Source organism: Athene cunicularia (genome assembly GCF_003259725.1).
Source record: "Athene cunicularia isolate RWA chromosome 24 unlocalized genomic scaffold, athCun1 chr24_part1, whole genome shotgun sequence".
Taxonomy (NCBI): Eukaryota; Metazoa; Chordata; class Aves; order Strigiformes; family Strigidae; genus Athene; species Athene cunicularia.
In genome coordinates this window covers 3,720,274-3,746,839 of record NW_020799132.1, presented here as the reverse complement: position 1 = coordinate 3,746,839, position 26,566 = coordinate 3,720,274, and the positions used below count along the sequence as shown (strand labels likewise).

Genomic DNA, 26,566 nt, shown 5'->3' with positions numbered 1-26,566 from the left:
GTGCAAAGTCATACCTGTTACTTATTTATTTTTTTCTCTTTTCTGTTCTAATGCTTATGGTTTCTTTTTCCAGTATGACAGACTTAACCTGCTCAAAGTAAGAATATGTTTTTCCTTTTTCTTTCTCTTTCCCCTACATTATACCGTCTCTTGATTTTCACAGTTTGCATCCCCCTATATTCTGACTCTCAGTGAGTGAAAAAAGTTAAATATAATTGAAAATAGATTTAAGGACTCAGGTAGTCTCCTTCTCTTTGGACTTCCCGTTGTCTGTTCTCCCTACAAAACAGGAGTTGGGGAAAGGAATCACCTCATGTTTAGAAAACTTGGTGCAGGCAAAAGGTGAGGCTTGGACGTCAGTATAATTGTGTGAAAGAGTTTAAGAAAGGGGAAGCTGCAGAGCTCCTTCGTCGAGGAGCAGCAGTTTGGGGAAATTGAAGTGTGAGGGGGGGAAAAATAGTTACTGCAATTAATGCAGCAGAGGGGAATGAAATCCTGTTGCAGTGTGCTGACACCACAACATGTGCACCCTGATTTAGAAGACACAGTGACAGCAGTGCCTCTGTTTTGCCTATGCCAATTATAGTTTGATTATGATTTTTTTTTTTTTTTTTTCCCTCAGGAATTTCTGAGTTATGCCTTTTGCTCATTAAGGCAGACAGATGGCAAAACAAATCTGCAGGAAAACTCACTCCATCTTAGAGCCTGTGCTCCTAAGGACAAGGTGGTGTGTGCATGGATTAATTCCCCTGAATTTTTTTAGTATAGGCTGAATTGCGTAAGGCCTTTTTCCATGTCCTACTTGCAGAGAAGGATGACTTCAGCCAGACCCTTTATGAATGGAGGGTATGGCCAAGTATGGAAAAGTGTAGGAAGTAACAGGAAATTTCTCTGGTTAGTTGATGAGCCATACTGTGTATTCAGTCCTTCAGTTCATATCGTTTCCCCAGGATTTGGGGAAAGGCGTTACGTGTGTTCCTCTCTGTAATGTCAAACTTCAGGATTTTGGCCTGTGGCGTGTACTGTGTTACTGTAGGGGGTTTTCACCAGTGCAGCAAAACGCAGAAATGCCCAAGGTTGCAAGGGATCCTTTAGAACTTGTTGGCTCCCTGACTGAGATCCTCATGCCAGGAAGGTTGTCTGCTGGAGTGGCATGTAGGGAGCGTAGGAAGCTGAAAGAAGGGGGTCTAGGAGCAGAATAGTGTAAGCAACCCCGTGTCTTCATAGAAATCTCTGGTCCAATCTGCTCTCCTTAACACTTTGCTCTTACTTTCCGTGGGTAAACGTCCTGTACATCCTTGCTCCTGTTGTGGGCTATCCCGGTGTGGGTAGCTTCTGTGTTTCTGTGAATATGAACTTAACTCTCTGAGTGAAACTTCCACAGGCTGTTACAAGTTGGAGAACAGGATGTTTTCCTTCATATTCCAGACTGGGTGTATAAAACTGTGAAAAATACTCCCAGTCCAAGGTCAGAAACAAGATGATTTCAAAGAAAGAAACGCAGTGAAACATTGCTTCTGTCCTTGTCTATTAGGCTCAGCTCCCCCAAGTGTAACGTTGACGTGCCGTTGCTGGTTGGGAGAGGGGGACGGGCACAGCTCTGTGGCTGCCGACAGTGTGCCTGGCAGTGGGCACCTTAGCCGACCGCCCTCAGCGGTGCAAGGCTACAGTGCCCCCAGGCTTCGTGGTCCTGAGGCAAATCCACCCTAAAATGGGGGATGCCTATACTTTCTGTCAGTTCTGCTCAGTGTCCTGACATTGGAAAGTCAGCCTGACTGGAGTGGGAGTGTGAAGCTTATTCCTTCCTCTCCGCAGTTAAATCTCACCTCCAGCTGAAAATTGCCAAGTGTGACTTTCCAAGCTGAGCTAGCTTGTTCATACGCTCCAATGTGACATGTGGCCTGTGCTCTCAAACCATCTGAAATGCCACGATAAGGACAAAAAAAAAAAAAAAAAAAAAAAAAAAAAAAAAAAAAAAAAAAAATCACATGTGCAGATGATGAAAAACACTGTGCACTGAAATTCTGGAGAAAAATGTTTTTTTTTCTGAGCTTCTCTAGTGATTTTCTGTAGCAGTTTTCCTGACTCTGTTAAGATTCTCCCGTTTAAAATTTAAAAATACTATCAACAGTTTTGCCTGATGGCTTTTGTGACTAAAAGCGTGTCCCTGCCTCCCGATAGTTCTTCGAGGGCTCATTTGCACAGGGTGTGTTCAACACAATGTGATTTTTGCAACCTAGCCAGCAGACGTGGAAGAACGAAGCCTCTGACAGAAATGGCTGGCGATGGTTCTGATCAGCTCCTCTGTTGCTAGTGGGCGCTGCTGTTCTGCAAAAATGATGACAGCACGCGCGCGTGAGTTTGTGTGTGTGTGTGTGTGTGCGTGCATGTGGACGTGCACACATTAGCCTGAATTGTTTCCTATTACGGACTCGTGCTTCTGGATTTGTTCTTTGTTCCTGTAACTGGAAAGAACTGTGTTAGAGCACACTGTGCAATCCACTCCGTTTAATCGCACTTTCACTTCACTAATTATATACAAACCAGATTGGACCTAGTTTCTCTGTCCGTCTTTCTTTTTGATCTTAAGATCTCTGTGCTAACTAATGCTTCTCTTTTATTTTGTCCTTACAGAAAAGCCAGAGTTGGTATAATGTAAGTACTCCAGTTTCTCTTGTCCCTGGGTGACTGTGGGCTGGGCACCTGGGTGGGGGGAAGGTGCAAAGGGGCTTTGCAGTGGCACTGGGGCATACTGACCATTTCCAAAAAGAGGAGATGGAAATGGCTCAGAACTGGCAAAGGAGGTCTGACATCCTGAGGGAAAGGATGCCAGAGGCAGAGAACAGAAGCTTTGTCTTTTCAGTCACTCTTCCGATGATCTCCCCGTCCTGTACCTTCCAGTTTCCCAGCAGAGTCGGTCTTGATGTGGTGACACACAGAGCTGCCACTGTGCAAACCCTTTGCATCTCTCAGGGTGGTATGGGGCGAGAGAGGAATTATTTTCTGTTGACCTCACAGAAACACAAACCATCTTTTGCTTCTGCCTTGATCTTATTTTCATTCCGCAAGCACTAGTGGCAGTAGTTTTGGTCCGACGCTGGTGGTGTGCAGATTTCCACAATCGGTGTTACTTTTGCACGGTTGAACCCTCGCCCCTCGAGCGCTCTGAAGTAGATTGTAGGCAAATGCAGCAGCCATTCCATGTTCAGCAGCAGTTCCTACGGTAGAACCAGTGTGGTCAGACTGGACGGAGGAATGAGAGGCAGGTTTAACTTAGTTGCTGTGTATAATCAGCGCTAGGATGGTAGCAAGGACAGGAAAAGACACGATCCCAGAAGCAGAGAGGAGCGTAGAGGCTGTGGCATTAAGAATGAAGTAGAAACCATGGTAGGCCAAACTGTTGGGAGAAGTGGCAGATAAAGGAACGTGGAGTGAGGCACGTTGGGCACATGCACAGCCAGGCTGCTGCAAAAATGTGAGTCTGCGGCCACGGGTAAAGGCGACTTGCTGTTATGCAAGAGCTGCTTCTGACGGTAGCTGCTGAGATCCATACCCCGCTGCGTGATGATGCTTTGCTGTGGTCTGCTCGTGTGGGTCTCTTGTGTTTTCATGTCCTCTCTATCTTATCTTTCTGTTCTCTTGTTTTTCCTCCATATATTTTCAGCATGAGAGACAGTACATCCGGAGAGTAAGCACTGGCTGCATTTTTTGTGGTTTTCCCCCCACCCGCCCCGTTACTTTCCTTTAGAAAACAAAACCAAACAGTATTCTAGTTAGTAGGGACATTTGGGCCAGATAAAAGCAGCAATGTGGAAATAATGGATGGGCCACAAACTCCAGGAAGGTAGTCAATCCTACTTGGCAGTATTATTGCCACTAAAAATTTGCTAATGCATCTCCTTAATATAGTTTCTCTTCTTTGCCAACTCCTTCCAGGCAGGATTTTTCTGGCATTTGGACCATTTTGATTACTCTGTTCCTTTCCCTGCTGAGAGCAGCTCTAGCAATGAATCTGTGGAGGCCACCCCTTCACGAAGCCTTCTAATTTCCTGTACTCACTTTCCCCCACTTTCATTTTACATAAACTTCACTATGCTCAGAGCAAACACCCTCCACATTGTTCTTTGTGCCAGTTCAGCAGCCCCGGGTGCCAGGCACTCTACAAACAAACCAAAAATACAGTCCTCGCCTCAAAGAGCACACGGTCCGTGAAGATCCCCAGAGCATCGGTGGTCAGAATGCCAGTTTGCTAAGATGACTTCAGTTTTTGCTGCTTTTAACTGGTCTTTTTGTCCTTGTAGCACTGTATCCCTCTTTGCTAGTTGGAAGCCTTCTTTTTTCCTCTCTTGGATTCTTTTTCCTTTACTTTTTCCTTAAGATGCTACCAAGTTCTCTCGCCTTACATGTTCTCCTTTTGATCCTACCAGTGCTTTTTGGGATTGACATCCCTACCAGACTGAGAAGTCAGAGAAAAGGGGTGAACCAAGGTCATGGATTGGTTTGGCAGACCTGTCCTTTCTTGGTCTCGGTGTGCTTTCTCTGTTTCGCTTTCCAGAGGACAAATGCAAACTGGTCCAGGGGCACTGTGAGATTCAGAACGGAACACCAGTTTGAGAATAAATATACTCAACCTTACAGGGCTTGCTTTGTGTTCATGTCCTCCCGGTGGAAGAGCAGACCGTCACTGGGCTGAGTTCTCCAGCAGTGGAAAGAAGAAGTCCTTCTTCTTCACCAAAACAGGAGGTGTTTCTCATGCCTTTAGTGAGGAACCACAGACGTGGTGGGGACTCTAGTTTAGAAGAACTGTTATTCTTATGCAGTAAAACTCAGTTTGCTGGTCAGCTGTGGTTTAGGTCCCACCCATCTGTGCTTAGCCATCAGGATGCAGTTTGTGCACGTCTGCTTTGGACTTGTGTGTCTGCATGTTGAATTATTGTTAATTCATTTATTATTTAAAAAATAATTTAAAAAAAATATTAAAAAAAAACCACCAGACCTCAAAACCAACCTTTTTTCCATAGTTTTTTTTATTGAAACAGAGCTGCAACTTACTCTGTAGACCTGATGTGCATAGAGAGGTGGGAAATTTGTGTTTCACTTCCCTGATGACAGGAAGGAGGAGGTCGCTCTGGCTGTGAGGTGGCAGGAGCTCCACAAGTTGTTAGAAGGAATTTATCACCCAGCAGACCTCATTAAAATTAGAGAGTAACTGGAGATATTTTACTGTCAAAGGCAACAGCTGTCTCCTTTGCTCTCCTCTGTGGACTTGGGGTGAAGGCCTCATTTCCAAGCACGGAGGAGCTCTTGGTTTTTGTGTCTTGAGGTCAGTGTACAGTTGAGGCACTGAGCCTAGCAAGTCTGCCATGTTTTTTTCTGCCTACTTCTCTCTCAGTTGGACTGTCGATCCTTCTACTTCCCTGACTGTTCCTAAATTAGGGTGTATGGCTCCAATTTTCTGCAGCATTTCTAGCTGCCACTCTATAGCAAGTTTGGCTTCTGTAAATTGTCTCCAGTAGTCCCTGTGCTGGTACACACCAGGCATCAGGAGAATCTACAGAGCATACTCCTGGAAAAGAACATGAGATGCTCTTGAAAAGCTAGAGCAAATGCAGTTGGCACCAGGGAAGAGGTGAGATTTATATCTGTCCACGAGGTTTTCATTTTACTCTTTAGATCCCAAGGCCCTACTCTGTACTCCTCTCCTTTGTGTTTATCTATACACATTCCTTTCACCTGCCTTCTCTTTTGCAACCATGCTTGAAATTTTTTTCTTCCTACAGCGCCTCCCTATAGCTGACCTGAACCAGACCATCTCCACCTATGTGCAGGCTAGCCCCAGAGTGGTTAGTGGGGGAAAAAAATTACAATGACAAGACACTAGTTGTCTTTTTCAGGTATTCTTAAGTACTGCTAGAAACATCTGCTGTCCTGAAAAGATCAGCAGGAGCACAGTTCTACTCACTTGTCTTTGGGAGAGCAAAGTTTGCACTGAGGATTGCACGGAGTGGGACAGGAGCCCTGCACCTGCAGTTCTGCAAACAAATGCTGTTCACACAGAGCAGCTTTCAGTTTGGCTTGCAAGATGTGAAAGACTCAAAAAATAAATCTGGTCAAATAGTAGGCAGCCGTGTAAAGGAGAGAGCCCTCGGTTTTCCTTTGGGAAAGCTGTGGCAAAACCCTGTGCGCTAGGAGTTAGGAAAGTGGCTGAGAATCCGTGGTGGGCTGTGATGCTGCAAAGGGCCTTTCGTTGTGGAGACCTCCGAGCAGTGCTTGCAGCTTCTTAAGAACAACCTCAGGCGATCCCAAGACTGAACACCGTAAAAAAATCAGCCTTTGCTGGTCTCAGTGGGCTGTCTTTTTTTTTTTTTTTTTTTTTTTTCTTGGAGACTTTGTAGATATCAGAGTGGAGGGGGAAACCCAGCTGTTGCAAAGAGTAAAATGTTCCCTGTAAAGACAAGAGAGAGAAATTATGCATCACTTTAAGGAAAACATCAGAAGCAGCTTTCCAATGGGTAGCAGCCGGAGTCTGACTCAGCAACAGCAAACATGTAAACAAGGTTTATTGCAAAAATCCAGGCCTGATGATGAGTTAGCAAGGTGTGGAACAAACAGTCTTTTTCTCTGTAAATCAGTGCAATCGTCTTTTAAGTTCCAGTAACCATTTTGTGAAACTTTTCCTGGAGCGATGTTAACTCATTGTCTTTCAGGTATTTTTCCTCCCTTCAGATTTTCCATGGGTTTAGGTGTATGGCTTACCAGGCCTGGCACAGTTACCGTGGTGTGGGGGCACTATTTTGCTGCAAGCTCATGTGATGATGAACTATCAGCCCCCAGATGGCCAGTTACTGCTTTGAAGCTTCTTCCTTTACTGTTCATTCACTTTTAAAAGGAGAAAAGAAAAAAAAAAAAAAGAGGAAAAAAGCCTGAGAGACCAGTCCAGGTTTGGAAGAACTGCTGCGGGACAGGTGGCCAGTTCCTTTGCTGGCATCAATCAGCATAGCAGTCCTGCTGTCAGTGGGGTCTAAACTCTCCCACACGGGCAGGGAATGTTCTTTTCCAATCGTTTCCCTGTTCTGTCCAGAAGCAATGTCAATCTTCCCTGAAGATTTAAGAGCAAGTCCATCAGTCGTGCAAATCGGATGGGATTTTCCTCTCCCTTTGCCTCTCTCCATCTCTCCCCCTCACCTGTTTTCTGTGAGGTGTGCTGTACAAGACCATACCTGTCTCAGTTCTTGTGTTGTCAGACTTCCCTGTCCTGTCCCATCCCCCAACAACAGTCCCTTCAAATTTGCTGTTGGAGGATTTATTTGTGCATTATCAGGGAGATCTTTCCCTGGGGAGTCACCCTTTTCTCCCCATGTCCAGCTCCGAGCCTCTTCTCTCCACCCTGCGCGGTGCCATCCTGTCCCATCGCTCTCTGTTTGCAGTAGAGTTAATGTTTGCTGTCTCCACCTCCTGGTTAGCTCTTCCGATCACTTGTGCCATTCATCTCTGCAAAGAGAGGTGGGTGGGTGTGTAGACAGAAGCATCCTGGTGGGGTTTTTTTTGGAAGTAATCCCATAAGCAGTTTCCAGCAAAGAGAGCCATTCAGTAAAGCCGTGCAGTTACCTCGCAGAGGCCTGTCATCCTGATTCTTTGTCCTTCCCAGGCTACAGAAATTTTCTCATTCCCTCGTCTTGGCAGGTTGGATGTGGAGCTTCCTTCTGGCAGGGCTGAACGGAGCGACCTGTGTGCTGTCTAGCACCAGCAATGCTTCCGAGGTGCATCTGAGCAGACAGAGTGCTCCTCAGCTCTTCCTCTCAGTGAGCAAGCTGCGGTCACTGGCCCTGGAATTGAACCAGTGGCTTTGCAGCACAGGCTTGGTTGGTTGCTGTTTTTTTTTTTTTTTTTCCTGTTTTCATTTTTGAGATCTCTGTGCCCAGTTTAATGGGATGAATTGAGGCTTTTACCTCAGTAAACTTATTTTCATGGGCTCGGCATCATAGCTGAGCAGCACTGGTGTGGTGGGGACGTTTACCTGTGCATTTCTGCACTCGAGTAGAGAGATGGAGAGGCCGGGGCCCCAGAGCGGAGGGATGTGGGGAGTTCCAGTGCTCCAACCAGTCTTGTTGGGCGCCTGCAGGGAGTTTATGTGCCAGAGCCTGAAGGAAGCCCTTGCCCTTCACTTCCAAAGTGACCTGACTAATGAATGAAACCTAGAAAGACCTGTGCTTCTTGGGGGAGCCCAGAGATACGTGTAGGAGTAGCGGAGCCCTTAAGGTTACGGACTGTGTGGGTCTCATCTCTTACGGTCTGTGATTTCTCATAGCTATATGATTCGAACTGGTCTCTCCTTACTCCCCTTGCGCCTCCCCCAGCACACTCTGTCCAGCAACTTTCCATTACAGGAAACATCTGCGGGGAGGCAGGGCTGAGCCTGGGTTACTGCAGGGCATTGGCCGACAGAATTACCCAGCTACAGTAACTTAAAGCATGTGCGAGTCATTTTGGTATCTTCCCCACCCGCTCCTTCCATGAGAAACGTTAACAAAGGCTGAAGCTGCCTTTCAGAGCAGAGAGGGACTAGAGAGGAGAGCCTGAGGCAGGCACTGAAGGAATAAGAATAACTGTTTTTCTGGCTTCAAAGGGGGAAAAAAAACCCAAGCAGCTGAAGTCTCTGAGCCGTTTATGGTTCTGTTCATTCCTGGAAACCGCGGCTAGATCTGTGACTTACGGCTGGTCCAGTGGGGTCCTGGCGGTCGGAGCTGCCCCAGTTGGGAGCTCTGGCAGTCCTGGGTGTCGGGCCCCAGCGGGGAGTTGCAGATGCCTTGCACAGACCTGCCTGGGACTGCTCAGGCTGTCGGCACTTTTGCGGTGCTTTAAGGGATGCCCACAGCAAGAAGCTGGTGAGACTGGAGCAGAAAAGCACAAAGGTTGCCCGCCTGCACGCTTACCCTAATGAGCCACTTTGTCAAAGTCCTCCGGAGGGCAAATCCTCTCTCAGATCCACAGAGGCTGCTAGGGCAGATGACCTGAATGTGAGCAGGAAAGTAGGGGAAGGCATGTAAACTCCTGCCAAGCTGCTTGTATCTCTTTCGACTTTGAATCTAAACAAGAAGCGGTGACAGCAGGAACAGGAAAAGCAGAGTTTGTCTGCGAACGCGGGGAGCTGCGCGGAGGGAACGCTATGGATTCCGTGCTGGAGTGTGGGGCTCTCTGGGCTCCTGTGCTGGATCAAGAACTGCCACGCCTGCTGTGGGACCTGGAGAGGCTTGACTCACCGCAAGAAAACATCAGCCACGGATCAGATGAAATTCCAGCTGTGAGTGTCTCTAAACAGAACTGTTTGTCGCTCTAACAGAAGTTCTGGTGCTAAGCAGAAACGTCTGTTGTAGTACAGGTTTGAGACAGGTCAGAACATCCCTTACTGCGGGGAAGGAAGGGACGTACCCTTCCACATGGAAACTCTTCTGCTGAGTTGGGTTGCTGTGATGCATTGAACCCAAAGCACAGAGCTGATTATCATCTCTGTTCCCCCTCCTTTCCCATCATGTCTCCTTGTCCCAGGAAATCCTGGGCTTGGGCTCTTGCTGGAGCCCATCTCTGACCAAGATCTTTTCCAGATGTTCAGGCTAGAAGTTTGGTAAGTAAAATTCATATTTCTGTCATGTGCTGGTGAGCAGATTTTATTCAGAAGAAAGATATTTTCCTTCGGGCCTGCAGGACTGGATCAAATATCTGAAGTGCTGAGTTGATGATAAATGTTATTTTCAGTTCATTGAATTGGTGCGAGGAAGAGGGAATGCTGGGGGGGTGGTGGTGGTGAAGGGGGTTGTCTGTGTTTCCTTCTTCAATTTGACAGCATTTGATGGTTTTATAAGGCGAATGCTAAATAAACTTCATCTTCCTCCCACCCCTGTGACCCCACCAACACCACTCTCAGAGAAGCTACCTTCTAGAATCTCTTTGATTTTGGGGCCCTTTCTGGGAGGCTCTGAGGTGTGCCCACCTTTCTGCTTTTGGAGAGCTGTCTTGCACAGCTGAAAGTGAGGAGAGGGTTGTTGAGAGGAAATGGGGATAGGAAGGGAAGAGGTTGTACCTCAGGTTGCTTTGCCTTCCCTGCATTTGCGGGAGAAAGAACATGATAGATCAGATGGGAGATACGGGGCTCCTGAATTTGCACCTGCCTCTGTTTTGGTTAACTGCCTTCAGAAGATGTTCTGGCTCTTGGCAGCGGTGGTCAGCAGGGGCATGGTGTGCAGGAGGTGGTCTGACATGGACAGGATCGCATGATAGCTCAGTGAATGTCGGAGAGAAGCCAGCTCCTGGTTTCCCTCCAGCCAACAGCTCCGTTTTCTCTGAGGCCTTCGTGAGGCCAGGTGTCCGCAGATTAGCACAAACCATGGGTGAGTCCCTGCGAGAGCCTCCTCGGGGGCCCGCAGCGGTGGTTCTCACCAGCGGGTAGCTGCCAGGTGGAACACTTGATGGGGAGAGGAACGGGGATGACTGCATTATTTCTGAGCATTATTGAGGACAGTGATGGTTCCTCTGGCAGGGCTGCAGCTGGACTGTTCTCCAGGGTTGCTCTGTGCTTCCTGGAGGCGCCGGGGATTGGCGGCTGACTGATGCATTGCACACAGAGCATGTGTCACACCATGTACAGTCTAGGGTTGCGGGAAAAGAGATTCCTCCTGCAGCCACAGCTTCCATGCGATTCTGTTTTGCTGCCTAGCAGACGTGGGTATAGCCTTTCTACTCTGTACTTGCTCTTCCAAGTCAGGTTCTCCTCTTCTTCTCACTTAATGCACTAAATCCCAAACCCTCCCGTCTGTGTGTCTGCTGTGATGGGAGCTCCTAGCCTCATGCTTTGTAAGTGCATCTGATCCCGCTTCTCCTTACCAAGGTGTTCCTGTTTTCCCACTCCGTTTCTCTGTACTCATGCCTGCCCCTCTCTTTAACAGGCGCTCTGTTATTTGCAGGTGTTGAGTCCAACATACAAACAACGGAATGAAGATTTCAGGAAACTCTTCAAACAGCTTCCTGACACGGAGCGCCTCATCGTAGGTAAGGCCAGCCCCTTGTCGCCCTGCTCTGGCCCACGGTCTGGGGAGGAAATCAGCACACGTGCATGCAGCTTTTTCTTCTTCAGATTGATTTCCACCAAGGAAAGAGCCCGTTGTGCCTTTCTTGTGCACAGACGGAACTCCTCCTCACCACTTTTTATGGGTTTCATTCATTTTGCTTCAGGGAGAGCAACGCTGATTTGTATCGGCTACAGCTCTGTTCTCTCATGGTTCGAGGGGTGTGTTTTCCTCCACAGTGCTCCCCCAAACCTGACAGTGTGTTAGTGTTTGAGCTCTTTCCTCGTTTGGTCAGGGTTGCGTGTCTCAACATGCATGCCGCTGAGCTTCCCTTTTTTCTACCATGCCCAGTGCTCCCTGCTCACACATGACTGCCCTTCCCGGGTCCATCTAGACTTTGGCCTTGCAGCTGATCAGTGATTGCCTAGTGCGTTGCATCTGTTCTTTTATGTAACTGGTGATCTCATACTGTTGAAAGATGCGCATCCTAGCAGAGGAGTAGAAATTGTTTAGGGTGATTAAAAGGGGGAGGGAAATGAACAACAGTTCTAGGAGTCAAAAAAGGAAAAGACGGATAAAAATCTGGAAATAGTACATAGGGTGCTACAGAATGACCAGCTAATAAGGCATGATCATTAGTTAGTGAGAGAGGTGGTGACGTGCCCTTGGGAGGAATCGTAACTGAGTGGGCAGAGCGGCGGCTGCGTCTCAGTTCCTTCTGGCTCTGCCTTGGACTTTCTGCAGGATTGTGTCAAGTTTCTGCTTCTCTTGATGCTGCTGCCTATCCTCACCTTGAGGCTGTCCTGTCTTCTGGTTTTGCTGCTCCTAAATTCCCATCTGTTGTCCACCCACAGATTACTCATGTGCGCTACAAAGAGACATTCTCCTGCAGGGCCGCCTCTACCTCTCTGAAAACTGGATCTGCTTTTACAGCAACATCTTCCGCTGGGAGACACTGGTAAGGCTGTCGGGCTGGTGCATTGAGCATGTGCTTTGTGTCAGCGTATTTGCTGACGTTGCTTTAAAAGCTTTCTTTCCGTTGTCTTTCTTACCTGTTTACCTGTGTTCTTTTTCTGCCTTCCCCTTTCTGCATGGCTCTGACTGTAGCTGACAGTTCGCTTGAAGGATATCTGCTCGATGACCAAGGAAAAAACAGCACGGCTCATTCCTAATGCCATCCAAGTTTGCACTGACACTGAAAAGGTACCTCCTTGAAGCCTTCACCTCTGGGCCACCCCTTACGGCTGTTGGGGCCGGGAAATAGAAGGGTGTTGCGGGATTTTTCCAAACTGACTGCTTTTGCTACCCGGGGCTTGGGAGGAAGCACCAGAGCTTCTGCAGACTTTGGGCTGAGCCTGGGGCACAGGTAGCTTGTGTGTGGTGCGTGGGGCCAGGTAGAAGATCCGGGTTATGTAGTAGCACATCTCTAACAGAACTGTTTCTGTGCTCAGACTCGCTCCCTGGGTGAGAGGCGCTCGGCAGGTCCGTGCGCTTCGGTCTGTGCCCAAGAACTGAGCAGCTGTGCTGTATGGCTTGCTCAGTCCTTCTGGGAACTGTAGCTGGAAAGCAATCCAAACAGGTTTGTCTCTTCTTCCCTTTTTTGGAACCAAACTGATTTTTCTCTCCATCTCTTCCCATCCAGCACTTTTTTACTTCCTTTGGGGCTCGAGACAGGACGTACATGATGATGTTCAGACTCTGGCAGAATGCTCTCCTTGACAAGGTACAGAGACCACCACCTCAGTGTTGGGGTGGGGTGAAAGGGAGGCGATGAATATATGCAGAAATGTAATACCTGTGACTAAGGTATATGCATAAAAAGATTTAGGGACAGTGAATGTGTCTAGGCACAGCAGGTACATAACTGCAGGTGCAATTCCCTCTTTTCACATGGAATTCTATGTACAGCCGTGTCTTGCACAGCCAATAGACGCCCCTTTGCCTCTGCTGAGGTGTGGAAGGATGCATCTCAGGAAGGAGTGTTTTTGAGGTCTGTAATTCAAGTGAAACAGCCCAGAAACAAGCAGTTCAAAGTGCAAGAGAAATAGCTCACTGCCCAGGCAAAGCTCTTAGTAACTCTGTGCTTCAGAAGCGCCGAGTTCAAGATAGGACAGAGAAGGAGCGTGTGTTCAGGGCGTCCCCAAACCACACGAGAACAGTGGTGGGTGTGGGGTGCACTGGGTAAGGGCCCAGTGTGTTGGATTTTAAAATAAAGCAGGGATGTGCACCTGCTATGCCAGAGGCCTCATATAGCCTCTATCTGATCCTGTATCTGTGCCACAGTCCATTGAGTATTTCTGGCCTCACTGAGGGAGTAGGAGTCGTGAACTGATGTTACGGTGCTACCAGCATTTTGAGATGCTCTGGCTTGAGTTCATACCATAGTGGAAGGCTTAAGTAATCAAGCACCCAGAATACCCTGTCCTGAAAATCGGGGTAGTATTTAGTATGCAAAAGGATCGCTTTGCATTGGGCAACTTGTGTTGCCACCATATGCCGTAATTTGATCAGCCTTTTGAAGTTCCTAGCAAAATTCAGTGCCCTTGGTTTCAAGGTCAAAACAAATGGGAACTGAGACATGGAGTGATAAAGGCAGGGAAACGCTTCCAGAGCTCTTTTCCCAAATGTAGGATCCATGCCTGGCAGGAGAGAGGGAGAAAGAACCTAGTCCACTTTTCCTGATAAGATGTGAATTACAGTGCATGCATAAAGAAGGGGAAGCAGAGTTTTTTTCTGGATGACAGTTTCTATTGAGGTTTTTCCCATGCTTTTGATGGCTACTTTTGGGAGCTAGATTAAAAATCTCTTGCAATAACTATGGGAAGAAATTCAAGCCAGCAACTTGGAAAAAGTTCACTAGATTTGCTTTCCCTCATTACCAAGAAATCTTTGTCACTGGTCATAAATTTCTCTTGGGTAAAAGTCCATCCGCTTTCATCCTTGTACCACATATTTAAATCTCATGTTCTCCTGCCTCGTTTCTTAAGAACATCAGAATGCAGTCGTGTGGTGATCAACTGACCTGCATCCCTGAAAAGCTGGGCTTTTGTGAATGGTCTTGATAATTAATTTTTTCTTTTTAACTGGAATAATATACAAGCTTTCCACAAGAGTATCTGCTTAGAGGAACTCTTTTTGATTTTAAACTGCAACAGGAAATGTTTTTCTTTGTTGCTGTTTCAGATCGGTTTTCCTGCAGCTGTAAATCTTCAGGCAGCTTCAATTTAAACAAACTCGCAGGGGAAAAACCTTATGAGGTGGTGGGGTTTGGTCGTAGGAGACATTAAATGGAGGCACAGCAGGAGAGGTGGGGAGGACACGTGGAGGGAAATGCAGGTTTACTGCTTACGTTATTCACATGCACAGCGCTGTAGCAGCAGGAAATCTCATTTCATGTGCTGCTCTGGCTGTAGCCTCGCATTGGCTTCCAGAGAGTCTTAAGTAACACGAGATCGTGGCATGGCAAATTAACAAAGTCCGATTTTAGGGCAGAACCTGGGCTGATGGTGAAGGCTTACTTGGCGAAAGGACCTCTTACTCCTTGATGGGGGTAATCTCTAAGCCAGCTTGGCCTAATGGTGTAGGGATACGTACACCCACGGAGCTGGGCCAGCCTGCCAGTAACACACAATCCACCTTGTAGCATCACTGGATTGAGAAGAGGTGAGCCTGTCAGAAGGCTCTCACTCCTGCCTGGGGCTGTGTCAGAATCTCTCGCTTCTGCATTCAGGGCAAGGAATGTAATACTCCTGGCAAGGGTAGTTTCAAAAATTCATTATATTTTAGTCCTCTCAGGTGAAAATGTACGCTGTTCTCTGTTCCCTCTTTTAGCCTCTCTGTCCCAAGGAGCTCTGGCACTTTGTCCACCAATGTTACGGGAACGAGCTGGGTCTGACCAGTGATGATGAAGACTATGTGCCTCCTGATGACGACTTCAACACAATGGGGTGAGTGAGGAGGAGTAAAATCTGCCTGTGATGAAGAAAAGATGGCCACAGGAGAGCAGGAGTCCTGATATATTGCATACCTCAAACTGCTGACTGTCCCTGGCGAGAGATTCTGGGTTCTGGTCAAATATTTGCCCTTAAATATGTAATGTCTAAAAAGTGGGAAGTGTACCATTTCCTCGTGGAAGTCGTTAGGGACTGAAATGTCACCTCTCTGCTTGCTGAGCTAGAGGAGCAATTCTAAATGCCAGTGTCCCAGTCACAAGGCCAGTCAGCACGTTACGTGGTCAGAAAGTGCTGATGCTTGTCAGTCTATATAAGCACTTGAAAAGTTTGGGCTTGATCTTCCTTGTACTGAGCCGTTTCTGCTTCCAGTCAGACTGGAAACTTCATAGAAGTATTCTTACTTGCTCTGTGTGTCCAGCTGTAGCTGTACTGAGAGGGGTAAACATAAAAACCTGTGTTCTCTGTGGCGTCTCAGCTACTGTGAAGAAATCCCTGTGGAAGAGAATGAAGTCAACGATAGCTCCTCAAAAAGCAGCATGGAGGCCAAGCCAGAAGCTAGCCCTCAGCTGCCAAAGAAATCCGTCACTGCCAGCACACTGACATCCACGGGAAGCAGTGAAGCGCCAGCCTCGGTGAGTGTCCTTCCTCCGCTGCAGCAATCCTTTGCTCTGGGTTCCAGCTGGTTGTCCCTGAATGTACAAGGTAACCCTTGAGCCCGCAGCTCCTTTTCCACTGCAGCTCACCTCAGTCCTCGGGTCTGTGAGCATGGGGTCTGGTCAAGAGAAAGGGAGCAAAGCCTGCCTCTCCTAAAAGCCAGTAAACAGGGACTTCTAGCAGCATTTTCCTTTCTATGCTTTTAGATGAAAAGAAGCGGAATGTTGGAGATCAAAGGGTTATAATTTCTCCTCAGCCTTCAGTTATTCTCTCGGAAACAGTGTGTGCCCTCGTAGGATACGGCAGAGCAGACCTTGTTTAATATAACCTCAGTTTTTCCAAGCTGTATAGGGTTTGTTCAGGAGCAAAACCAGTACTGTTTGTGTGCTTGTCTGAACAAACAAAAAGCCTTATTTATGTCCCAAGCTTGAACTGTATGAGGTTCTTGGGGAGGAGGTGAGCTAGCATGTCCATGTGTGTTACAAACACTCTATGATAACCTTCCTCCTCTCTCTGTTATTTCATTTCCAGACATGTTGAGGCCAAATGTTCAACGCTCTGAAAAATTGGCCCACAGATGTAAAATTTTCAGAAATAAACTCCAACTTCCAGGTGCTGATCTTGCCCTTGTTGTGGTCTCTCTTTGCTGCAGTTTGATGGGGTGTTACCAGAAGAGGAAGAGGCAGTGGCGGAGAGTCCTGTGGAAAAAGACATTGGCATTGCAAATATCATGGGAGAGAAGATAGAGATCATCAGCCCCGTGAACTCCCCTTCCCTAGACTTCAATGACAACGAAGACATTCCCACTGAGCTCAGTGACTCATCAGAGACTCATGATGAAGGTATGTGAGGCAGGGCTGTTCCATCGGTGGTGTTTTTAGCCTTCTCCCGTTCTTCCTAGTGAGGGACTGAAGCAGGAAAGGCTGAATCCCTTTTCCGGATCCTAAGAGTTCAGAAGATGCAAAGAATTCCCATCCTGGGCTGCAGAAGGCAAATGTGTGGAGTGTTTAGAAGGATGTCCCTAAAATAACCTATGTAGTTAATAAACCCTTCTGACGTTCCAACTGTTGTCTTGGGATCAGTGGAGAGAGAGGCTTAGCAGTGCCCCCTTTGGGTTCCTTCTTCACAAAGTAAAATACTAAGGGCCTGGTGCCGTGAAAGCCCAACCTGTGATACTGGCATGGAGGCTCCTGGCTGAGGCTCCTGGGCCTGTTTCCTCACAGGGGAAGTCCAAGCCTTTTACGAGGATCTGAACGGCCGTCAGTATGTGAACGAAGTGTTCAACTTCAGCGTGGACAAACTCTACGACTTGCTTTTCACGGACTCCCAGTTCCAGAGGGACTTCATGGAACAGCGCCGGTTCTCTGGTGAGCTGCTGGTGGCACAGCACGGTCGCTGTCGGAGGCTGTGCTCCCTGTACAGGAGAAAAGTCTCAGCCTGTGCCTTGGAGGTGTCCCTTTGCCTGGTGATAGGAGGGATCGGGTCATATTCTGAGCAGATCAGCTGTAGTCTCTACTGACAGTAATCAAAAGCAGTTAGACCCAGCCTTTTTGGCTATCTAGTTTTATTTTCAAAGAGCCAGATCTGAGTTTATGGAAGAAGCAGAATCTCTTATTTTTTAACATGGACTAAGGCCTGATCCTGTCTTCAAGGCTTAATGGTGGGAGGAAAAAGCTCTTCCAGCTCCACAGCAGACACTGGCACGGACTGTGCAGTTGATGATGCAGAGGGTCCCTTGGCACGGGGTAGTCCTCCTTCCCCTGTAACGGTGGGTTTGCTGAAGGAGGTGAGTCTCCAGCCTCTCCCCCTTTCCCTGCGCTTGAAAGAGGGGAAAAATATTCACATCTAGTATAGGAGACCTTTCTTTCACAGTTGAGCTCTAGCTGCCAAGCTCTCCAAGGGGAAGGAAATATTGTCCTGAGCTTGGTGGTATGGTTATGCCTTTTCCTAGGGAACTGACCCGAGATCCCTCTCCAGTTACTTGAATGGAATATTGCTTTGTCCTCTCAGATATTATCTTTCATCCCTGGAAGAAGGAAGAAAATGGCAATCAGACCAGGGTGATCTTGTACACCATTACCCTCACCAACCCTCTGGCCCCTAAAACTGCCACTGTCACTGAGACGCAGGTATGTGAAAGGGGAGCGGGGTGCAGTGCTCTCTAGAAACAGAACTCTGATTTATTATCTTGTCTTGGGCATGCTGCTTCGCATGTTCTCATTCTCCCTATCCATTTTCCTTTACACATTTTTCTTGTATTAACTTGCTACCCAGTGTTGCTGCAAATGTGAATAGCTAATCTTACACTCGCACTGGATTGCGTTGCAAAGAAAAGACCGTGAATTTTCCCAGCAAAAGCAGATGACTTTGTAAACACGCCAGCACATTTTAACAACTGTGTGACCCAGACTGGTGTTTCTTTAGCTGCAGTCAGTCCAGCAGATGTTATTCATGAAGAGGGCACAAGAAAGTCAGATACTGTCTGGCTGATCCTTCTCACAGCTTTATGTAGAGATGTTCAGGCTTTTTTATTACAGGTGAGAACAATTAGATGTTTTGCCTGTTTAAAAAGGTGAAAAAGGGGAGCATCTGCAATGCACTGGGAAGAGCCAGGTTAGCTGTATCTAGCTAGTGAGGGAGGAAAAGCCTCCTTCTGTCTCCAGAGATATGTTTGAGTGGCCAAAGGTATGTGCTGGGAGTTAGCTTGAGGGCATACACAGAGGGAGCCAAGGAAAGGTGGGGTGTCTGAGCATTACATTTAGGGGAGAGGAGAATCCCAGTGGCACGGTGTACCTTGTAGGGATGGGATGAAGTGTGCTGTTCAGAAGCAAAGACTGTGCAGGGAAAATAAGAGAAAGAGAACAGAAGAGCAAGGTGATGGGCAAAGGGAGCAGTACTCTTCCAGGCAAGCCAGGACGTGGCCTATTTTGTTCTGGGTTTGGGGTCAAGCACCGAGGCACACTTTGCTCTATGTGTCCTCACTGCAGAGGTAAGTGGAAATAGTCTGTAAGAAAAGCCATCTTTTTGCATACAGAGCTGCAGTTAACTGTGTCTGGCTTCTTTGTGAGGTTTGTTCCGGGGCAGAGAAAGCAGCAGATCAGAAGCGTTTCAAAGAAGTAATTGATGTGTTTTTTATGGCATTTAGAATTGCAGAATAATTTATGCTGGAAAGGACCTCTGCTCAAAGCAGGGCCACCTCCGAGTTTAGATTAGGTTGTTCCCTGACAAGCCAGACATCAGTTTAATGGGAAGAGCTAACACTGGCAAAGGTCCTGGAGAACAGGTCCCCACACTGCAGCGTAGTAGGTAACCATGTCTGGCACAGGACGCTGAAGGTTGAACTGCCGCGACTGAATGGCCCTTTTGAAATACGTCCTTGAGAAGCATCTGAGTGAAACACCTGGTTTCCTCGAGGGTGCCTTCCCTTAAAAATGAGCTGTTCACAGGAAAATTGCAGAGATGGGGCTTGGGCATGGGTGTGGGCTCCTGTTTGTGGTAGAGCTGGTTTTGTAGTGTGCTGGCGAGGGTGCCAATCTATCAAAGCCGTGTTCTAACCAGACTAATAATTGCCTTGCATGCTGTCTTTTATGCAGACAATGTACAAAGCCAGCCAAGAAAGCGAGTGCTATGTCATAGATGCAGAGGTGCTAACTCACGACGTCCCCTACCATGATTATTTCTACACCATTAACCGCTACACGTTGACTCGTGTTGCCAGAAACAAAAGCCGACTCAGGTACACTTCTTGGGGGATAAAGAGCTTTACTGATGACCAAAAGTCACTTTGGGTGGGAGCTCTGCTGTTTGGTGTGGTAGAAGGGGTGGAGGAGAGCTTAGCCTTATGTCTGTCCTGTTGCCAGAACACTGTGTCACAGTTAGTGTAGGGGCAGCTGCCTACTGTAGTGACATTGGGCAAATGATAGCCCTGATGCAGAAGAGTTACAGCTGCGTCAGGGAGAGGATTCACAGACTTTTCTTGCCCTCTTGGAAGCAGTGGTGTGCAGGCCCAGTTGTCACATGCAATAAACAACATGTGATAAGCAGCAGGATGCGCTTCCAGGGACCGTGTCTCTGAGATGTGCTTGGGGGAAAGAGCAGAGGAATTTGGTAGCAAGCAGAGCTATAGGCTTTAGTGTGTGACTTCGATAAGTAATCTGAATGTCTTCCTGCCACGTGGCTGAATGTCTCGGGAGGCCTCTTGGGGGAGGCTCTCTTGAAACCTTCCTGCCACTGCTTTTGGAAGGATGTTTCACGCAGTGCTTCTCTTTGAGAAACACAAAAGGCTGAGACCATTCCAGAAACAACAGGGTGTGTGATTATTTCTCACATTTACCTTGACAAAGGATTGTGAATTGACATCACCTCCAGGAAACAAAAGCGGGAGAATGACTTTTCTTTCTTCACACAGGGTTTCCACAGAGTTACGTTACAGGAAACAGCCTTGGGGGCTGGTGAAATCCTTCATTGAGAAGAATTTTTGGAGCGGCCTAGAAGATTATTTCCGTCATTTGGGTAAGAGTGGCAGTGGCTGGAGCTGCAGTAATGACCCACAAATGGTGGAGCTCCCTCCCTGCGAGTGGGCAGCATGGCCCTGTGGTGCCTGCTGGCAGCCGACTGGGGATCAGACCTTGGTGTGCCTTAGGAGAGGGACCAGCCACAGTCATGACCACGGTGTTGGTAGCACTTGCTGGAATTAATCGGGTCCCCAAATCCTGCTCTCTGGCAGGAGCGCAGGGGCAGTCTGGGGTCAGGGTTTGGCAAAAAGCACAAGGGCTGTGTAGTGTGACCTCTGGCATTGGGCCTCTTACACCCTGCTGACTCCTTTGGCCCAACAGCTGTGCCATTAGAGAGCTGAACTCTGCATCTCCGCCAGGCCAGTGCCACTTCTGTGAAATGCTTTCCCTCGTGTCTCTGCAGAGAGTGAACTGACCAAAACGGAGAGCACGTACCTGGCTGAGGTCCACAGACAATCCCCCAAAGAGAAAGTGAGCAAGCAATCGACCGTGCGCCGGAGGAAACGGGCCCATGCCCACCTGCGGGTGCCACACTTGGAGGAGGTGCTGAGTCCCGTCACCACCCCCACGGATGAGGAGGTTGCACATCGAATCAAGCACGTGGCAGGTGGGGAACTGCAGACGCCTCACATTGGGGATGGAGAGCTGGCTACTTCTGGGGAAAAAACTGGAGCTTTGCTTATGGAAGGTTAATGGGAAGAGGGGCCAGGACTTTCTGGGGCTGGGAGGATGTGTTATGATTGCTTGAGGGAGATGGAGGGCTGGGTAGAGGGAAAAGGGTTGCCCTCTACATCGGCCAGCATTTCTTGGCCTAAATGCATCCGTCTCCTCAGGTTCCACTCAGACACGGCACAGCCCCGAGGAAAGCCCCAGCGGCTTCCACCTGCAGAGTGTCTCCAAGATGTTCCTTGTCATAGGTTTTGTGTAAGTGAAATTTTTTTTTTTTTCTTTCCTTCACAGTCAGCCTTTAACAACTTTGGTCCTTTCATGTTTCTGGTGTTCTGTGCTCCCCTGTGCTAGTTTTTCCTCTGTTACATTCCTCTCTGGTCCCAAACACAGCACAGAGGAGAGAAAAGCGATGACAAGCACAAAGGAATTAATTGAAATTTCCCCAAAATGCCCCATCAGCTGTTTTGTCTGGCTTTATCCCAGCTTTTGCCAGCACTTCGCTGGTCACTGATCTGGTGGTGCTGTAGGTTCTGGATCTTATTTTATCAAAATCTCTCCTTTCCCCTCAGTTTTCACCTTGTTTTAACCAAACACTGGCTTCACAGACCTGCATCTTTCTGGGAGTCCTAAGTGCAGGTCAGCTGTGCTGTCTGGGACACAGGTGGCATTGACAGTGGCAAGCAGGGAAAGGGGAGTCAGGACTTAGAAGGAAATACAAGAAGTAGAAAGAGTCTTTTTTATGTCAGGGACTCAGTTTAGAGGATTTCAATGACATCTAGAACCTGTGGGGTGTGTTTAAAATTTAAAAAAAATCATTTAATGTCATCTGCCAACAAACTAGTGGTTGTCTTGACCATGCAGAGCGCTCTGGGTGTTACTGTGCTGTCCCCGCAGGGCTCAGTGTGTGTGAGGACTCTGTTGCTTCTTTACTCTGGTTTGGCAAAACTTGTTTGGGTCTGGTCCTGGGTGGTGATTTTGATGAGAGATACCACCTCAGAAAGAAGGTAGAGATGATTTCTGCCAAAAAAAGGGTAGAAACACATGAAGCACCCACTGTTAATCCTGGAAGAGCAGAACTTGGGCTCATTTTTTTTTCTTAAGCTCCACGCACCTTTTAGTGAGGTGGGAAGAAGCTGAGATGTGTTCACTCAGGTTACTTTTCAAATGGAGCTCCTTTCTGCATTTCCTTTTCCCAGTGGGGATAAAGACTGGAGAATTTTGCAGCAGCAACCCAGGCAGTTGCTGTAATGGTAAGTAAGGTAATTTAATGAGAAGATACCCTCGTGCTCTCTTCTGCATCTAGATGGGTGAGATGCAATTAAAACTTTGGGTTGGAAGGCACAAAAGCTTTACAGTAATCTCTCCTGACAGGCTACTAGCTTAGCTTAGAGTGGTCAGAGCCCTCCATAATGTTTTCAGAATACTCTTCTGGCCAGTTGCCATCCTCCTGACTGAACTGGGTGATAGTGGGCCATTCTTCCAGCAAAAGAGCTGCACTGTTCAGAGACAGGCACGAGCATGTTATTTTGGAATCTTTTCCCTGAGCCTGGCTGATGGGAGGAGTGGAGATGCCCAGGCATGGCAGTGGGGGGGGCAAGAGGAGCGGTACAGGGACTGGTGAAAGCGCAGGCCCGTGGCAACGCTCCCATCCAGGTGAGGCTGGACATGAGCAGGCTGCAACGTGCATTTCTGTGTCATGGTGCCCTGCCTGGGCCCGCTTTGGGCTTGTCCCTGAGAGCTGCACACAGCTCCTTTTGCTGAGCGATTTCACCACTATTGCAGGCACATGGTTATTTGTCTGTCCTTCTTGCCTCTCTCGCCGCTGTTTCTTTCTTCCTTCTTCCCCACACACATATCTGCACCGTCTATGAGCCTTCTCTGCTCAGCCCAGTTTCTCCTGTTCTGTGTCAGTCTGTTTCTAACCTGCAGCTACTCCGTCTTTTCTCTTCCCTGCTCCCATTAGGATCTGTTTCAGGTACTGTCTGTCTCTTATTTTTTACCTCTTTCACTCCCGTTTCCCTCCCTTTCTCCATATTCAGCAGATCCACTCATCCAACCTGTTCTGTCTGATCCATCATCGCTGTCTTTCTCTCTGCCTTGCTCATACATTTCTCCCATGAGGTGAAGTTTTGGGTTCTGATCACCTGGCCCTTACTCAGATTAAATTCCCACTCCCATACAGCGTGGACCTGAGCCCCAGACACCTTCGTTAAAGGCTTGGGCCTTTTCCCAGCTGTGATTGACAAGCAGTGGGCTATGCAGTTCTCCTGCTGAACTGTTTTCTTTATTTCCAGTCTGGTGATGCTGGTCATTCTCAATATGATGCTGTTCTACAAAGTCTGGATGTTGGAATATACTACGCAGACGCTCACGGCATGGCAGGGCTTGCGGCTACAGGAAAGGTACTGTCACACCTGCTTTGTCTTTGGCCTCTTCTTGCATGTTCCCTATGGATGTCAGAGGCTTTCCCAGGGTGCCAAAGCTCAAGGCTCTCCTGTAGATTGCTGCTTTTTTGTGTAAAACAGATGAAGGAGGTAGGTAGCTGAAGCTGTGGGGGCATCAGCATTTCCAGATCTGACACTGCTGAGCAGTTGCAGCAGAAGACAGTGAGTTAAGGCAACCTCTGCTTCTTCCCAGCATCCCCTGTAATGAGGGATGCTCTACAAGTACATGTTCTGCAGTCTTGGGCCAAGGTTGTCACCTCCCCTCCTTTGATGGCTAAGCTTCCCTCTGTATGAAAGGCAGTGCCTGAGAAAGAACCCTTTGTACGCAGAGGAGAGATTGGGCCTGTGACACACAATCAGCTGTTGGAGAAGTGTTTTGAAAGGTGTGAGACCAGATATCAGCACGTTGTTGGAGCGTGGGAGGCAGAGAGACATCACTAGGAGCACACAGGATGCTTCTTAATGACCTCAGAGTTCCTGGCACTGAAGGGTCATTGCAGACTGACTTAGTTTCCTTAATAATTGGTAGTGTGAAACCTTGTCCAAGGCTTCTCAGGCATCCTATTTCAGTGCAGTGTGTGCTTTAGACTGTGTGGCTGCACTTCCCCCTTTCCTTTTGCATGCTGACAGCCCCCTGGCCACGCTGAATTTATTGCTGGGATCAGTCTTTAGTATGTAGGTCCCCCAGTCTTGTCTAGGGTCAAAGGCAGACCTGCCAGTCTGCATTTCCCAGCATAAGCCCAGGATAAGTCTCAGTCAAGGAGCAGAGTCAAGGCAGTTGGTGGAGCAGTAGCAGCTCTGCCTGTCTCTAAGGTAAGAGCGGCACAAGTTAGACTGTTAGGAGAAGGGAGGAACTTATCCAGGGAGCGAGTTCTAGCTGCAGAGGAGCTCTCACTAACCCAGGGGCTTCCATAAAGGAGGCTTGAAAAAACTTTACTGTAGCCCAAGAGGAGGGATTCAGCTATGTTAGAAACCAGCAGAGCCCAAAGAGGTAAGCAGAAGTAGGACAGACTGATCTGTGTTAGAAAGCAGCATGACTGTCCTGAGCCATACACGAGCCATACAGCCCTCTCGGGGCACACGGGCAGAGAGGAGCGCTGCTCCTCAGCTCCTCCTTGCTCCCCTCGACTGAGATTTACCCACTGGCACATGTCCGAGGCCCATTAGGTGGCCCTGAGTGGCAGTTCTGGCAGCCAGTCCTGGTGCCTTGAGCTCTTACCTCTGCCCTCCTTCGGCTCCACTTGGCCGCTCCAGCCCTGCTCTGGAGGATTAATGAGGCCTGAAGGCAGGGCTGGATACCTGCACTTACCTGCCATTAAAAAGAGAGAGCCAGTGCTGCTATTACTCATAAGAAAGAGAAAGACTCACATGGCACGTCTAGAAAAAACAAAACACAGAAACTGCGCGGGGCTACGTGTCCGCGTTGCGTTACTCCCCTCGTCAGCCAGGGTGCCACCCTTCAGCACCCACCCCTGGCAGGCAGTGGGAGCATGCTGCCTTCCATCCTCCCCTTCCTCTCTGGCAGCTGGGCCTTTGGTTCCACCCACACTACAACAACTTCCACAAAAGGCACATCTTCGCTATGAATGAATTAATTCATTACCATGGTTAAGACAGAGTAACTGGTATTTAATTTAGGAAAATACTGAGCGCATTTAAATGCACTTCTGCTCAAGAAAACCTGCCCCTTTAGGGTGAAAAGATGAGACAAACTGATACAATCTACACCCTCCCCAATACACTTTGCTTCCCCTTGACTATGGGTTGACCCAGCGCTGAGGGATCTGGTGGAGTTGGGAACGGTCAGGGTGAGGTTCATGGTTGGACTGGAGGAGCTCCAAGGGCTTTTCCAACCTCGCTGGCTCTGTGGCTTCAGTTTCCCTGGATTTACTCTTGCCCATATTCTGCCTGACAGGTTACCCCAGTCGCAGTCGGAATGGGCCCAGTTACTAGAATCTCAGCAGAAGTACCATGACTCAGAGCTACAAAAATGGCGTGAGATCATCAAATCCTCAGTGATGCTTCTAGACCAGGTGAGACTGCGTGGCTAGTTAACCCTGTGGCTAGAGGGTTACTGTGTCCTCCCAGCCACTCACTCACAACCCTTCAGTTCCACTGTAGTCCATCACGTGTGTCACCTCCGCTGCTGTCACCCTTTAGATCCATCTTCTGACGTGGCAGTGGGCAGCAGGTCCCAAGGGCTGTTTGCGGGATATTGCGGCTTCTCTGTCACCTCACAGGGGTCCACACATGTCAGGGAATCCTACAGCACCAAAAATCATGTATTAGCACATCTTATATCTAGTCTCCGGCATCCCAGTTGAGAAAGCAAACGTTCTTACCTCAACCCTGGATTCACACGTAGCTTGGGGGGATGAAGGGGACACACTCTGCACAAATCACAAAGCCAGGGGTTTTGGTATCTGTTCCCTCCAGAGCCAGCTGGACATGGGGCTGCTTCGAATGGAGCTCGTAAATAAAAGCTGCTCCCCCAGTACCTATTCTGCTCAGCCCCTTCTCCGTTACCATGAAGAATGGTCTCTAGGCTCCCCTCCTCCCAGTCCCCATTTGTACATCCCAGCCCCGATGCGCCGCTCCCAAAAGTTAATTGTGGTACCAACACTTTGCGTGGAAAAAGGAGGCACCAACAGGGAAGGAAATCCCAAAGCGCTCTCAGCTCTAGGGGAGCATCACAGTGGAGAAATTTCTTGTCTTGCAGATGAAGGATTCACTAATAAATCTTCAGAATGGCATCGGGTCCCGGGACTTCGGGTCAGATCCAGAGGAGAAACGGAAACGTTTCCACTAACAGGCAGGAATGCAGGAGGCCAGAGGACGGTGTGCAATATGTGTAAATAGGATATATAAATATATATATATATATATATAAATATATATATATACAGAATATAAATATATATATTATATACAGATTTTAAGAGAAAAAAAAAGCCTACGTATCGCGAGGAAGGATTGACCTCCAACACTGGCTGAAATGGAGCGTCTCGGTGGTAGCGTGGGGTGTGTGTGGGGAGGGCTGTGCTCTCCCAGCACTGAGGTGCACTGAGGGGTGCACCTGAGTGTGCTCCCCTGGGCCCGTGCACCACTCTTCTGTAATATTCCTGGCTGTTTGTCTGTCTGTCTGTCTGTTCTGTTTTTGTTGTTTCAAAGGGAAGCATCAGAGTGAGTGCCCCCCCCCCCCCCCCCCCCCCCCCCCCCCCCCCCCCCCCCCCCCCCCCCCCCCCCCCCCCCCCCCCCCCCCCCCCCCCCCC

General features: G+C 48.4%; 1 protein-coding gene across 16 annotated transcripts in view; it reads left to right on the top strand.

The window, feature by feature from the left end:
• LOC113488471 (GRAM domain-containing protein 1B) overlaps positions 1-26,245 on the top strand; it is a 93,762-nt gene extending 67,517 nt beyond the window's left edge. For 4 of the 16 annotated variants that reach the window (XM_026863622.1, XM_026863637.1, XM_026863635.1 and 1 more), the window contains 20 exons: positions 74-97; positions 2,635-2,655; positions 3,665-3,688; positions 10,941-11,043; positions 11,915-12,018; positions 12,168-12,263; positions 12,703-12,783; positions 14,892-15,007; positions 15,489-15,645; positions 16,320-16,509; positions 16,891-17,034; positions 17,678-17,796; positions 19,261-19,403; positions 20,076-20,179; positions 20,585-20,788; positions 21,015-21,105; positions 22,814-22,825; positions 23,145-23,252; positions 25,210-25,327; positions 26,014-26,245. In XM_026863622.1, the coding sequence (XP_026719423.1) occupies positions 74-97; positions 2,635-2,655; positions 3,665-3,688; positions 10,941-11,043; positions 11,915-12,018; positions 12,168-12,263; positions 12,703-12,783; positions 14,892-15,007; positions 15,489-15,645; positions 16,320-16,509; positions 16,891-17,034; positions 17,678-17,796; positions 19,261-19,403; positions 20,076-20,179; positions 20,585-20,788; positions 21,015-21,105; positions 22,814-22,825; positions 23,145-23,252; positions 25,210-25,327; positions 26,014-26,103 (2,049 nt within the window). In that variant the 3' untranslated portion in view covers positions 26,104-26,245. Of the gene's footprint in view, positions 1-73; positions 98-2,634; positions 2,656-3,664; positions 3,689-10,940; positions 11,044-11,914; positions 12,019-12,167; positions 12,264-12,702; positions 12,784-14,891; positions 15,008-15,488; positions 15,646-16,319; positions 16,510-16,890; positions 17,035-17,677; positions 17,797-19,260; positions 19,404-20,075; positions 20,180-20,584; positions 20,789-21,014; positions 21,106-22,813; positions 22,826-23,144; positions 23,253-25,209; positions 25,328-26,013 lie in introns of those variants that run through there. The other 12 variants (XM_026863630.1, XM_026863627.1, XM_026863629.1 and 9 more) reach the window with 8 other exon arrangements.
• Positions 26,246-26,566: the final 321 nt, after the last annotated feature.